Source organism: Hippoglossus hippoglossus, chromosome 17, assembly GCF_009819705.1.
Source record: "Hippoglossus hippoglossus isolate fHipHip1 chromosome 17, fHipHip1.pri, whole genome shotgun sequence".
NCBI classification, from domain to species: Eukaryota; Metazoa; Chordata; class Actinopteri; order Pleuronectiformes; family Pleuronectidae; genus Hippoglossus; species Hippoglossus hippoglossus.
In genome coordinates this window covers 13,776,671-13,787,805 of record NC_047167.1, presented here as the reverse complement: position 1 = coordinate 13,787,805, position 11,135 = coordinate 13,776,671, and the positions used below count along the sequence as shown (strand labels likewise).

Here is an 11,135-nt window from a genome sequence, read left to right as displayed (position 1 = left end):
TTGTTCCAAATGTTGTTGACTGTGCATTAGGTCAGCAGACAGTTCATGAGAATAACTGGATGGTAAATAGTTCGGAATTTTGAGAAATATTCCTATTTGCTTTCTTGCTGAGAAAGATAAGAAGATTGATGCTACTCTGTGGTCTGCATGCTAAAAATGAGGTTAGCCACCAGCAGTCAGTTAGCCTAGCTTAGCTTAACCAAAACTGGAAGTAATATGGAACAACATCTATATTAATTCGTTAGCTTCAGGTTTTTCCTCTTGTTGCTAATTGCTAAGCTAACCATCCTCTCAGTACAAGCCCAAGCCCCCATACTGATGTGTTGTACCACGTGTCCTTCCCTCAGGGAACACTGGTTATACACGTAACCTCTAGATTTTCTTATTTAGCCTCTCGCAATAAAGCAAATGAGCGTATTCTTCTCAACTCTGAACTATTTCTTTAAACTAATCAATTATATCTAAATTGAACAACTGTATTGTGTGTGTGTGGTTACATTTGTATCTAGTAAGCACTTATTCAGGCCGCTATGGGCCGGCAGAGTTGTTACGTTAAATACGTTTACTATTTGCGTCTCCTCTAGTAGCTACATGAAAAGTTTGAAATGATCCTGGACCTGTAATCTGTTGAGGACAGTTGCTTTGAGTGGGCAAGAGCTTTGCCCATCCACCAGATAGTGCCTCCCTTTCTTCACTTCTTTTTATTCTCTCCCTTCCTCATCACTGTCTTTGACATCAACACTGAAGTTAGTTACATGTGGCTGGGAGTGGGCTTTCAGGTTGAGTTATAGTAGATGCTACAGACCTTTTTTGTATGTCTTGGAGAGTGAATATTATCGATGATGCTTTATAGTTTGTTGGTACAGTGACAGTACAGCATATGTCTCATTATCATTGACTGTAAATGTTGCATTTAAAAGGAAATCCCCTCTTAGCTTATGTACTGTAGGCACTATATATATTTGAGAGCCTGGTGTTGTGTCAGAAACCAGTACAGTATGATTAGCTTTGGTGTTGCTATGACCTTTGTTCCTGTTTTTTTTTTGCACTGTACCAAGATGACCCTGAATGTTCGTCTATCTAAAAAACAAAGTATCTTTTTGTAGCTAGAAAGATTATTTACATTACATATCACTGGGTATGTTTATTGTATTATTTGCATTTAGAGGAATATTATCCATATCTGTTCACGCTGGAGAATAACATCTTATATGTTTATAAATCTTATACCAAAGACATGGTCAGTCAACCATTTGGTCTTTCTCATTGTCCTCTATTATCTGTTTATTTTCAGATCGATCTACAGAAAGTATTTAGGACTCTTTATGCCACAGGCCAGACAACCTGTTGAGCAAGAGAGCCCAATACTTTATAAGTCTGTACAAAGTAACACAAAGGTTGTTTATCACATTTCACTTTATATTTGTTGCTACTTGCAGTAGTTAATCTTCTTCAGTTCAGTGTTTTGGGTCATCTTGGTATAATCACCTTGTTTGGTAACATGCTTACTAAGATATAATGTGTGCTGTCTGCTGGAACAGAAGACAAATGGAAAGTTTTATTTATAAAGTTTAAAATTATAGATTATGTTCTTATGATATATTGCACTTCATGCACAAAGCGTCTTTATTTAATATGATTTCATCAGATGATGTTTTAAGAATGTAGAGAAAAGACTGGGTTTGGCTCAAGAATATTATGGCCTGTATTGAAAGGAGAAGAGTAGATGAAAGTGAAACGGTGCCATTTTCGCCACAACGGCTGAACAACCAACAACACTGCACCAAATTGCATTGGTTTTTTTGTTGTTGTTTACGACTGGCGGATGTTGCAGTTGTTCCAGCCCTAATAGATCAAGAGTATCATGTTAAGGAATAACACTTTACAAGACAGTTTTAGTACACTGGCCAATAATTGTTAAAAGTTAAATGAATTGATTATTTCATATTTGGCTGCTTTTTGATTATCATCTGGATCGAAGCATGCAGGTCCACTTATCTCCTGCTGTACTCTGTCCCTCTCTCCTGCCTTACTGCTTGCTAATGACAACAGCCGCCCCCCCCTCCCTGAAGTGCTGCTTGTAAAGTATTGTCATTCATGATCCTTGTAATGACTAACTGGAAACCTTCCTCTTGGCTCTGTCTTGTATATAAATGGAGAATTTCTGTGTTGGGTCTCATCGCACAGATGATATTAACTCTCTCTCTTCCTCTGTATACCATGATGAATAAGAATAACTGGCCTGATGCTTCGTCTTTGTCACCCTAGAGTAGAGTGCCGATCAGGGATCAGTTTTTTGCACATGCAGCTCGACGTGGATGAGGTGGTCATTGTGGAGCGGGTTGGTGATCCCAGGTCTGCACTCACTCTCTTTGCTCTGAGCCGATTGACAGAAGCAGTAGCAGGTCCCAGCCTGTGATAGTCTTAATCTCAGTGCTCACGTTTATCTTTTGAGTGTTCTAGAGTTTTTTCTCATGTCTGTGGACACGTAACAAAAGTTGTGAAGAAAAAAAAATAAAAGGCGAAATAAATAAATGAGTGTTGAAACTTATGCATCATTTCAATGTCATGTGTCTCATTGTTACCCACTCAAACCTATATACAGTATCTGGCTTTAAGAGATCCATCACAGTAAACTTCATACTACACATCGGATGGAAAAGTACATGATGCACTTGTAAATCTTTGATTACACTGTAAATAATTTAAATCATCTTTTAGGTGTGACTTACAATGATATTGCCTGATTCTACCCACCGAACTACACATATACTGAGCCTGAACATGTACAATAAAAAAAATTACAACATAAATTTACTGCACAAATCTGGCTGCAATTTTTAGTGATTTTAAATAACAATATAAACTTTGCTTCTGTTGTTTACTCTGTACAAGGTTCCCTTTGGCCTTTGTCATCCACAAGCAAAACGTTTACCATCATAATTATTCAGATCTATCTCCATTGAGATTTCATGTGTGTCTGGAATCCTGAGTCATGTTAAGTCCAGTTAGGTAAACGACTGCCACTCTATTTTATTTCTACTGATCTCTGCAAAGTACCACACCTGTCACAAAATGCACACTTCATATAAACATCACATCATAACAAAACAAAATTATAATTTGCCTTGCCTACCTTTTCTCATACATGTATATGTATATTTTCCTGTGTCCTGTAGTGTGAAAACTGATGATAAACAGTGTTGAACGTCAAACCAAATATTCTGAATTTTTCAACAGTCCCAGAGAAGATAGATCAAGAAATACGTAGTTCCACATCTTTCCCTAAAAGACAATTCCCTAAAATATTTTTAAACCTTTTCTCTGATTAAATAGATTCTAAACATTTTTATTAATTGTGGATTTTTGTTTAACATGAAATCTCTTTGAAATCTTTAAAATGTATATATATATATGTTTACTTTCAGCCATAACAGTCTAAGTAAATATTGATTTAAAGGTTGTTTTTGTCACAGGGGACGCAGAAAACGATTTTCTAACTGACACATGCTATAATGTCCACTGTAAATAAAGCTCTTCTTGTCCTGACCTAACTCATCACGTTTCACAGGAGAAAAAAACGTCTATAAACATAACCCCAACAAGACAGTGCTGACAAAGCAACTTAAAAAAAAAAAAGGGAAGTGTAATGCAATGTTCTTTTCATGTCTGTTGTGCTCAGAGTGAACACACAATGTGTGTGTCTGTGTGTGTGTGATTGTTGCGTTTGTGCAGCCTTCCATTATTGATTATGTACTCACACGTGCTCTGCTGCAGCAGGGGCCAGTCCAACTAATCCCTTAAGAACAGAGGCAGAAATACTGGGCTTGACACAAAAGGCCCCAGACTGAGTGAGGGGCAGCTGCTCCCTCCCATCAGGCCCTGGGGTTCAGTCTATGGTTTCACCAGACCACTGACGAACAATAAGTCTGATCAGATACTGTCGGCCTTTTCTATGGAATGAATGTTGAATATTTAACCATGCGCATTTCAATATCTCCGTGTAAATGTCCTGCTGCAGTGAGACATGACAGCAGCTGGCATTTGGAGTGTTCACTGAAAACTACTGTGAAAAGAAGTGAAATTGTGAAGAGCAGTCTTAGACATTCAATGACAGAGAATGATTACAGAGATTTGTTCCAGGCCTTTTGTAAAAATTAACCAGTTTGTTAAACTGATTCACAGAAATATAGAAAATGTCAGCAGGAGTTTGGACTCTAGCTGAAATGTCACAACACACACACACACGCACATAACCTTGTATTTCTCATTGGCATAATGTATTCCAAATAGCTCCTTACCTTAACCTTAGCCATCGCAACTAAATGCCTCACCCTAATCCTTACCCTGACCTAAACCTAATTCTAACCCTAACCATAACCCAAACCCCAAACCCCAAAATCAAGTCTTAACTCAAACTCGATGGAAGTGGGTCAGAAGTACTGGCAAACATGTCCTTACTTTCCCTTACTTTCCCAAAATGTCCCCACCCCGTAAATTTAGACATGTTTGCGTCCTTGTAAGGACACTGCCTTGACTTCCATTATGTGGACAGTCTAACCAAAACCTTATACCTAACCTTAACCATTAACGATCCATACCGAACCAGGATTGTGCAGTGGGCCACTCCCTGCCCTGTTGTCTCCTGTCTGTGTGGCTGTGAACCAGGGCGTGTCTTCATGTCTCCCCACCTCCTGGAGCTCTGGAGCTCTGGAGCCTTCCCACCTCCTGATCAGAGCACCTGCTTTACAATCATCTCCACAATATGAAGACCCTGACTCTGCACGCCATCTTTGTCCGATTCTCCACAGTCCACCTACTTCTGCCCTGGTTCAATCTCCCTTCCATGGATCCTCCCTGAAGACAACCTGCTTCCGGTTCAGCTCATTCAAGATTACCTCCCGCTCTTGAAACCTCTTGGAGTTTTATTGTGTTAATAAACACAATTGACTTTTTGGAACTGCTACTTCTACCTCTGCGTTTTGTGTCTGCAGACTGGGTCCAGTTTCTTGTTGCACTCACACCAGCCTTTGTCCCCATGAGGTCCACTGGTCCTGAGTAGCTCAATGTATATACTGGAAAAGGTCCCAAAGAGGTAACAAAAACGAGTACACACACACAGTATGTTCTCTCCTCCATATGTTCACAGTGCTATCGTTCTATACTTCCAGGCGCAGGTCACCCTATCCCACCTGTTTAATTATGCACACTAAGAAGGACCCCCATCTGAGGTTTGGGTCCTGGTGATGCTGCTCCTTGGTCTTACTGTTTATTCACTGCTCCACAGTGAAGAGGCAGACAACACCTCCTTCTGTATCGTTCACTATTTTATATGAACATTTTTCATCATCGAGTATTATTTTGTGCTGTCACACTAAACTGTAAGTACTGTATGTGTTCAGGTTATGATTGCTGATTAATGATTATTGGTTTGAATGAAAAGTTAGCTTGGTTTAAACATGTCAACTTTATTGAAAGATATATTAAATGTATAGATCAAAAATGTAATAACGTAAATATGGCAATTAGACAAAGATTTTGAATTGGTGTTGCACTCCAGAGAGGGAAACCTATTCCTACTTTTAAATATAAAAATACACTTAATTCTGACATTTGTATTTTGGACTGGTGACACTAGATTGTGACTCTTAGTATCTCACTAAGTCTGATTGAGATAGAGATAGGAAGCAGAAATGAGTTACAGACAAACAACATCACCGGCAGTAACAGGCAAGGCAGTTTTATTTATTAAGCACATTCCATATACAAATAAGAGAATAAAAGGAGCAGAATAAAAGAGGTTAATAGATTAAAAAAGGAATGCAAATACAAAATTTTAAATAAGTCAAAGGAGTAAAATAATATCAATGACATAGATAGAAATATATGAAATAATCAAATAAAATACAATGAAGGTATTATAGTAACAGTTAAAAAACATTGGTTTGGTAAATGCACTAAATACAATACACAATTCATATATAAAAACATCACATTTGTTGTGAGCTTTCCTTCGTGATAGATTAGATGATTAAATAAGAAATGTATTATTTTCTATGGTAATATAAGTTGTGCATAAAGCATTTACAGATTTACTTTAGTCAGAACACCGTAATTGTCAGTGTAGTATTCAAGCTATTGAATACCACACTGAGCTTGTGAAAAAAAATAATCCACTGAATCAGTCAGGTTACCTGAAGCAGGATATCATGTCTCTCCAAACTGTACCACACTTTCTCCTGCTCTCTGTGGGGGCTACGCTACATTCACCGAAGTTCACCGACATTCACCAACATTCACTGCCGAGGGTCCAGTTTCACCACCTCTTGTTTGTGCTCCAAGTACTATGAGCTGTGGCCTCTGTTATTTATATTAACCCTATGTGCATGTGTGTGTGTGTGTGTGTGTGTGTGTGTGTGTGTGTGTGTGTGTGTGTGTGTGTGTGCGCTCTCCATTGGGGGTTCTCAGTCACTTAGAAGATTACCTCGGAGCGGTTTGATGCTGTGTGAGCTGTGTCACATTTCTCTGCCATGTGCAGTTGTTTGGTTTGTCTGGTCCCTGTTCATGTTGCTCTGTGTTGTCGTCGTTTTGTGTCTTTTTCAGAAAGCTGAGCTCCTGCTGCTGTGAATTAGCAGAGTCAACATGGAGAACAGCAAGGTGACCAGTCATCAGTCAAGGGATCAAATTATAGGCTTCTTAAGGCAACTTAAGAAAATGGGTGTTTGACTCCCTTTATTAAAACTTTGAAAAATTGAAAATGAGCCATGGTTAATATTATTAGCTACATCTGTGCTTTTTCTTTTATGTAAGGTCAAAATGGTTGTTGTGAAAAAGGTCTATGGCTAAAAATCAATACCTTCCCTATGGAGGGTGGAGTCGCCTTTGCCTCCATGTTCAAGAGGCCAAAAACATGTCTTGTGAGGCCACCTTGACTTTGTCCACCAAAATCTAATCAGTTAATCTGCGATTTTAAGTGAACATAATGCCACAGTTGAAAGGATTCTATCAAGGCATTCCTGAGATGTTGCGTTCACGAGACCAAAAAGGTGTTTCGTAAGGTCACAGTGACCTTGAACTTTGACCTTAGATCACCAAAATCTACTCAGTTCATCCTTGAATCAAACTGAACTGTAACAAATTTCAAGAAATTCTCTCCATGTGTTCTTGAGGAGAGATAACAAACAAACTAAAATAAAAAAATAAAAAAAACGTTAATTTTCATCAAACATAACAGCAAAGACTAGTAATATATAAGATGGTTTACTAAAATGAGCACTGTCACACCAAGTTTCCCCATATGTGCATATACTTTTTGGGTAAGTGGGAGCTCCTTTAAGCGTGACTCATACCTGCTGTGTGTGTGTCTGTGTGTGTGTGCGTGTGTGTGTGTGTCCAGCAGCCAGTGAAAGAGGTGCTGCCCCTCCCTCGTCACCCTGCCTCCCCCCTTGCTCCCTCTTCTAAAGGCACCACCACCGGCTCCATCCAGCATGTACAGCTGGCCTCCTCAGGTGATTTCACTCATTGGCCTTTCAACGTGTACATTTAAAGAGGTTTTAGGAATGTGGTTTAAATTATTACATATTATTACACCATTCATTTATTTAGTCTTTGCATCATCATTTATACTGGAAACCAATTTTTTTCATGTTGTCTGTGTTTGTATTGATTATTTATGTCAAGCTACATTGACCAACAGAATTAATGTAACTGGAAGTGAACCAGCACCAACAACAATATTTTTGTATATTTTACACACAACTGGCACCATTTTGTTGCAAAGTAACAAAGAATATGGACATATTCTAAAAGACTAATAATTGACCTTTGAACATTACAGTGGTGACGTCGTTCAACCACCTGAAGCCTCCAGAGAGGGATCTGACCCTCATGTCTCATATGAAGTCTATAAAGTCTCTGAAGCACGCTGGCTTCACGGCTGTCTTCACTGGACAAATGGTAACAAAAATAGGAAAAAATAACAATAATTACTAAAATGGTCTCCAAACTGCATGTGAAACTGAAGTTTAATGCACTTTGTAATCTAGTTTACTGTTTGTGCTCATATTGTTAGCTTATATTAAACCAACTTTTTTTTGTTTTAAATTTAAAAAAGCTGAAAAAGCACAGGTATATGTAATGAAATGAGTGAACGCTGGATACAATTTAGTTGGTCCTGGTATATTTCTGTTATGTTGGCTCACGCTCATGCTGTCATGACTTTCTGAGACACTGTTATTTGAACCACATATGCTTTCCCTGCTATGACAAGTCTGAATGTTTTGTGCTGGGAATAAACTGATGCTGATTTGATCTTAAAATATATCACCAGTTATTTGGGCTTGACCTTTAGCCTGCTGGTGTTTGATGTTACGCTGTTTATACTCTCGAATGTGGCTCCAGACGCAGCTCGCTCTCTGACTGTGTCTCACGTTGTTGAACGCTGACAGAGGCTTGACAGTGAGGAGGTTTTAGAGGCGGTGCCAATCGTTGATGTGATCCTGGCCGACATTGACTCTCTGGTGCCCACGTACGATGAAGCCGGCCGCCCCATAGCAGAGTGGAAACGACAGGTGATGGTGCGGCAGCTGCAGGTCAGGCTGCAGGACGATGAGGAACAAAGGAGACAGGTACTCTTCATCTGTAGCTTTGTACCCTATGCAGGGGCGGATCAAGAGAAAATTTCATGGGGTGGCAAGAGGGTGGCATGGGGACCTTTAAGGGGTGGCACAAACTTTGACTTCTTCTTATTGAGCTTGAGATGGAATTTAACAAAATTTCTAAAGTCACACAGTGCATGCCCAGTTTAATACATGCAAATAGTTATTAAAAGGTTAAACTATTCCTTTAGAAAAAACCTCTCTTCATCCCTGTAACAGGACACGACTAATGGCTACACAACAGAGGACGGCTGGAAGTATTCCGAGGCCCACAACGCAGTCCTGGGGCCTTTCGGGGAGCTGCTGACTGAGGACGACCTGGTGTACCTGCAGCAGCAGATCGAGACTGTGTCCCTGCAGAAACACTGCCGGGCCTACGAGCTGGAGCTGACCCGGCTGACCGAGGAGCTGAGGGCCATTTTACCCGACCCCATTGTCAACATCTCCCTTAACACTGAGGTCCTACAACAGGTGGACGCAGAGAGCAAAATACACCTGACCTTGCCTGTGTGGTGCAGTCGTGTCTCCGAGATTGTTAAGAGCATGTCTCTGCTGGTGGCCAACCTGAGCCAAACCACAGAATATAGTGGTGAGAGGAGAATAATGGAAGGGATGATGGAAGGGCTGCAGGGCGTAAAAGATGGTTCAGGGATCGATGTGGGACAGGGATTCCTACAACAAGGCCAAGAGATGGTGCCAGCACACGTGGAGACCTCTGGTGGACGCAGGATACCTCATATAGGTATGGCGTCTGCTTTTAGCCATCGTTTAGAGGCCAACAGCTACAGCAGAGCGCGGAGAGAGAGGGTGGAGATGGAGATCCAACAGTCTGGGGTGTCGGTAAGAAACCTCAGATCCAACTTCGAAGGTCAGATTGGTGGCATTTATCCCTTCGCTGGCGTTGTGAGTGGATGCCACGGCGTGAAGAACCAGGCAGCGGTTGGGGCCACAGGAGGAAACGACGCCGATGGCAGAACGGGAATCAGCGGTGATTTAAATTATCGCGATGCTCCTAAAAAAGTCGTACCTGTGATGGAGACTAGCAGCTTGAGGAAAGAGCGCATAGTGGTGCTGTTCCTGAGCCACTGGAAAAAATCTGCATACGCTATTTCAGTGAGGGCAGCGAGGCGGAGACACGAGCAGGAGGCGGAATCAGGGCGAGTGACAGCAGCGCCGCCCCAAAAGAAAATCACCTCCATGTTTCAGTTCTGCCAGCAACGAGGCGCGGTAGACAAGATTCTGAAAACCTGGAGGAGTAATTTCGAACTCAAGGAGGGGCCGAAGTCCTGTTCGTCCTCCTCTCGAGTAACCTACTCCCCAGAACAATTCCTACCCGATGTGGACGGGGTTGCGGTGAGCCACGACAGCTTGACCCTTGACCTCTTCATGCTGGGATACTTCCACATCTTAGAGCAAGAACTGTTCCCCGAGGAGAGGAAGATGAGGCATCTCCTCTGCTTCGAGGTCTTCGACCACGTCGGCGGTTTCCCCTGGGAGAAGGTGCGGGACTTCCACAAGGCAGTGTTACAGGAAATCCAGGCCGGGAGGCGACAGTGGAGCGACGGCTTCGAGGACATCAAAGTTCGCTACTTCGGGGAATCGAGAACTTGTTACCGTGCATCATCACCACCATCGTCATCATCATTGTTGCCAGATTGCAGACTAGTACCCAAAGTAATAGTTCAAACTGCTTCTCCAGACGAGTGCAGCAGCGACACACACGCTTCTTGTTTCAACAATGAAGACATTTGTAAATACATCGACCGCAGCTTTGCTTTCTGGAAGGAGAAGGAGGCCGAGCTGTTTGATTTTGAACATCGGTCTTGATATTTCTTCACTAAATGATGTCATCTAGCTGTGCTTATTTTTGGGGGACTGGTGGGATCTGAATAAAGTGAAGTTGATCGTTGTACTATTGCTACAAACTCAGGTAGCTACGTCACACTCCAGTCATTACACACAAACATCTCTGACTCATAGAGATGGAAAGATATGGGTGTTTACCAAGCAGAGACGGTCTAATGACAGATTCCATTCAGTGGCATTATGGGAACTGTAGGATCCAGGATTTCAAAAAAATTCTCAAATTGAAGAAATCTCTACCCCTGCCCCATTGACGTTCACCATTAATTCAACAATAAAGAATTTCTAGAATTATTTATGCAGCTTGAAGGAAGAAGACTATTTATTGATTAATCTGATAGTAATCAATTAATCTTTTTAATTCAAATAATGAAAAATGCTCCAGAATGTGCTTCGCTCGCACTTGATTTTACAGCGCACTGATAAGACATAAAAAGACATAATTTAAATCAAATTACATAAAACTAGAATTAATATGTCATTTATTAGACAGGGAACAAACACAGTTGTACTCTAACAACATGTAACAAGCCGTACCTTATATCATAATAGACATAACAAGAAATAAAACACCTTAATTCTGCTGTAATTAGAAACCGCATTATGCCATTTTAG

At 40.9% G+C, this 11,135-nt stretch overlaps 1 protein-coding gene across 1 annotated transcript; it reads left to right on the top strand.

Moving 5' to 3' along the window:
• Nucleotides 1-6,642: 6,642 nt before the first annotated feature.
• Nucleotides 6,643-10,491, top strand: espnlb (espin like b). Its single transcript, XM_034613360.1, has 5 exons — nucleotides 6,643-6,657; nucleotides 7,400-7,508; nucleotides 7,838-7,956; nucleotides 8,448-8,627; nucleotides 8,877-10,491. The coding sequence occupies exons 1-5, from the start codon at nucleotides 6,643-6,645 to the stop codon at nucleotides 10,482-10,484; spliced, it is 2,031 nt and encodes a 676-aa protein (XP_034469251.1). The 3' UTR covers nucleotides 10,485-10,491.
• Nucleotides 10,492-11,135: the final 644 nt, after the last annotated feature.